This window comes from Apis dorsata, unplaced genomic scaffold (genome assembly GCF_000469605.1).
Source record: "Apis dorsata unplaced genomic scaffold, Apis dorsata 1.3 scaffold_82, whole genome shotgun sequence".
NCBI lineage: Eukaryota > Metazoa > Arthropoda > Insecta > Hymenoptera > Apidae > Apis > Apis dorsata.
Genome location: NW_006263380.1, coordinates 178,645 through 181,570, shown reverse-complemented (window position 1 = coordinate 181,570; position 2,926 = coordinate 178,645). Strand labels below are relative to the sequence as shown.

At 34.8% G+C, this 2,926-nt stretch overlaps 1 protein-coding gene across 1 annotated transcript in view; it reads right to left on the bottom strand.

Annotated features, from left to right (window-relative positions):
• LOC102679147 (potassium voltage-gated channel subfamily H member 6) overlaps positions 1–2,926 on the bottom strand; it is a 105,118-nt gene that overhangs the window by 73,413 nt on the left and 28,779 nt on the right. Inside the window, 1 exon segment of the mRNA XM_031508313.1 lies at positions 2,655–2,813. Coding sequence (XP_031364173.1) covers positions 2,655–2,813 — 159 coding nt within the window.

Below are 2,926 nucleotides of genomic sequence, written 5' to 3'. Positions count from 1 at the left end.
TAATAAATGCACAAGTCTTGAGGATATATATTACGTACGAATTTTATTAATTGTGTTATTTTTGATTTTTAATATTTTTCTTAATGAATTCGGGGAAAGAAATGATGTAAGAGAATAAAAATATAATAAATGCACAAATCTTAAGAATATATATTATATACAAGTTCCATTAACGATTTAATTGTGTTATTTTTTACTTTTAATATTTTTTTTAATGAATTCGAGGAAAGAAATGATGTAAGAGAATAAAAATATAATAAATGCACAAGTCTTAAGAATATATATTAGGTACGAGTTCAATTGTGTTATCAATTTGAAAATTTCTACGTTTTTATATGAATAAAAAAATATTGGGATAAGATCGTAATATATATATGAAATAATTTTTTTATACGAAGAATAAAAAATTTGTTTCGAGAAATCAAAGTTCCAGTATTATTTTCGTGTTTGGAAATATGACTTGGAGATAGAGCAAAATTTTAAATTATTAAAAAATATTCAAATTTTAGCGTTCTATTCTAATCTGTTGTAAAAAATATTTCCTGGCAAAATTGTATAGAAAGAATGAAAAATTTGAAGATAGATTTGACACGTTCACGATGAGGCAGTCTTTATCGACGAATAAATTGCTTTAAAATCAAAATCGAAAGATAAATTTTCTCGAGAAGGAGTTTAGAAAAATGTAGAAATTTAATTTTAATTTACAATTTCTAACCTCGTTCAAAATCAACTTACAGTTTTTCTAAATTGATAGTTTCAAATTGTTTCTGATACCGCGTAACGATATAGAAAGTGATGATGAAATATAGGTGGGTGGGGAATTATTGGGTGGTTTCAAATTGTTTCGGTAACGAGCACTTGTTCCATGTTTCTGGAATTCGAGCGATCGAACGGTGAATGCATGCGCCGGTGAACCTGACGATACTTCCACGAAACACATATATACGACGCCTTGATTTAGTAATGATCGTGTTTCTAGAGGTTATAAGAGTCGCAATTTGTCCAAATGACGATATAAAAAAAAAAAAAGGGTATTAATATTGCAAGCGTGCATTGCTTGGTCGAGAAACGTTCTTATTCTAATTTCATCCGGTGAACTAATTTTCTCGTGATCGAAACACCAGAGAACCATTTTCATTTAATAAACACAGAGGAACGTGAAGTTAATTAATCTCTTTCGATATGTCGGAAGATATGTCGATTCCCTTCCAAAAGTGTTAAGTTTAAATCGATCGTTTAAACGTTTTCCTTCGAAGATGATTATTTTGATTAGTTAATTAGTTTCAACACACTTCGTCGAAGCGAAAGGATGCACTCGAGATTTCACATTCGAAGCACACTTTACGCGCACAAAAAATTGGCGCACATTGGGGTGCTCTGCTCGAACACCCCGCCATTTTCAAACGTTCAGCGAAGAAAGGAAGAGGCAAATATAAAATAATTTCAAAATTTTCATAATTCAAGCATCAACTTTCATTCAAAACGATTCAAAGATATATTTCGATTCTCGTTTCTAAATTGGATAAAGTGATTTTATTGTTGAACGTTTCACGGGTTGTAAATCTCCTGATGGATTGTTTTCAAATCTAAGATTATTAAACTTAGTCTTGCGTTATCCAGAAATTTGAATCATGGACGATCCTGAGGGTATAGGATAGTTTTAAGGTCTTCTTAAATCGGGTCTTTAATCTCGAAACTGAAGAAAGAATTAATCCTCCTAAGACCTCAGAATAGTCTGAGGTTAACTTCAAGATTAATTCTGTTCTCGGGATTGATTCCAACTTCTGATCTTACAATCTGATCTTTCAACGAATCGATATATAAATATTTTTTTTAATTCGATTTATCCTCGTCGATTCTTCGCTCAACAAACATTTTAATCAATCTCTCGATCGATTAGCTGGGGGAGAAGATTATTAAGCGGGGAAACAGCTCGAATTTCATTAGTCCGCCGACTGGAAAAGAATGCATCTGTCCGACAAATAAAGCCGCTCGGTGGTAATTTTTACAAGCACTTTTCGTCAGTCTTTCGTGGCAAGAAAGGTCACGCCACGCTCCCAAGTACTCCCCTACAGACACACCCAAACTTAACACTTGACTACGTGACCCACTAGTGTTCTCGACGTTGCACAAGCGCAAAAGAAAAAAAGAAGAAGAAGAAAAAAAAAAAAAGAGAAATATCCGCCGGATTAAATAGGACAAACACGAGTGAGACATTTTTATCGGAATCGAAAGTACTTTTTCATCATCTTCAAACGCGTCGACATATTCTTCCCGTTACGGGGATTAAAAAAAAAAAAAAAAAAGAAAAAATAAAAAAGAAAAAGAGAAAGACACACGAAAAGTTTAAACGAAATTGCGATTTAAATAAACGTGCACAACGTTCCTTTTAAAGGGACATGATAAAGAGTAGACCCAGATATTAATTCCCAAAACGTTTCGTAATAAACGGGGAGAGGAGGGGGGGGCGGGAATCGTACAGGGAGCGCAAACCCACAACACGCGAATGCAAATTGGACGTGAAATTTACAAGAGTGAGATTCTCTGGCAGCGGATGAATCAAAGTGGAAAATGAGAAACATGGATCTGGATGAAATGGAGAAAGAGAGAGAGAGAGAGAGAGAGGACGAAAAAAAAGAGAGATTGGAACTTACAGCGTGTGACGAGCCTGTTGTTGGTCTGGCTTGGGGGCGGAATTGCAGGCTGCGGGGATGGCTGCGAGCTCAAATCCTCGAAATTTATGATTTGCAAGCAGATCTCGTCCACCTCGCTCCTTATTAGCGCTATCACCTCGCTGCACAGAAACTTGGTGCCTGTGACAGAAAAAAATATCCATCATCGACCACGTTGAACAACCAATTCTGCCAAGATTGGTAGACTTTCCTCTTTTCATCAGCACGAGCTAATAATAACAATATGAATCAAA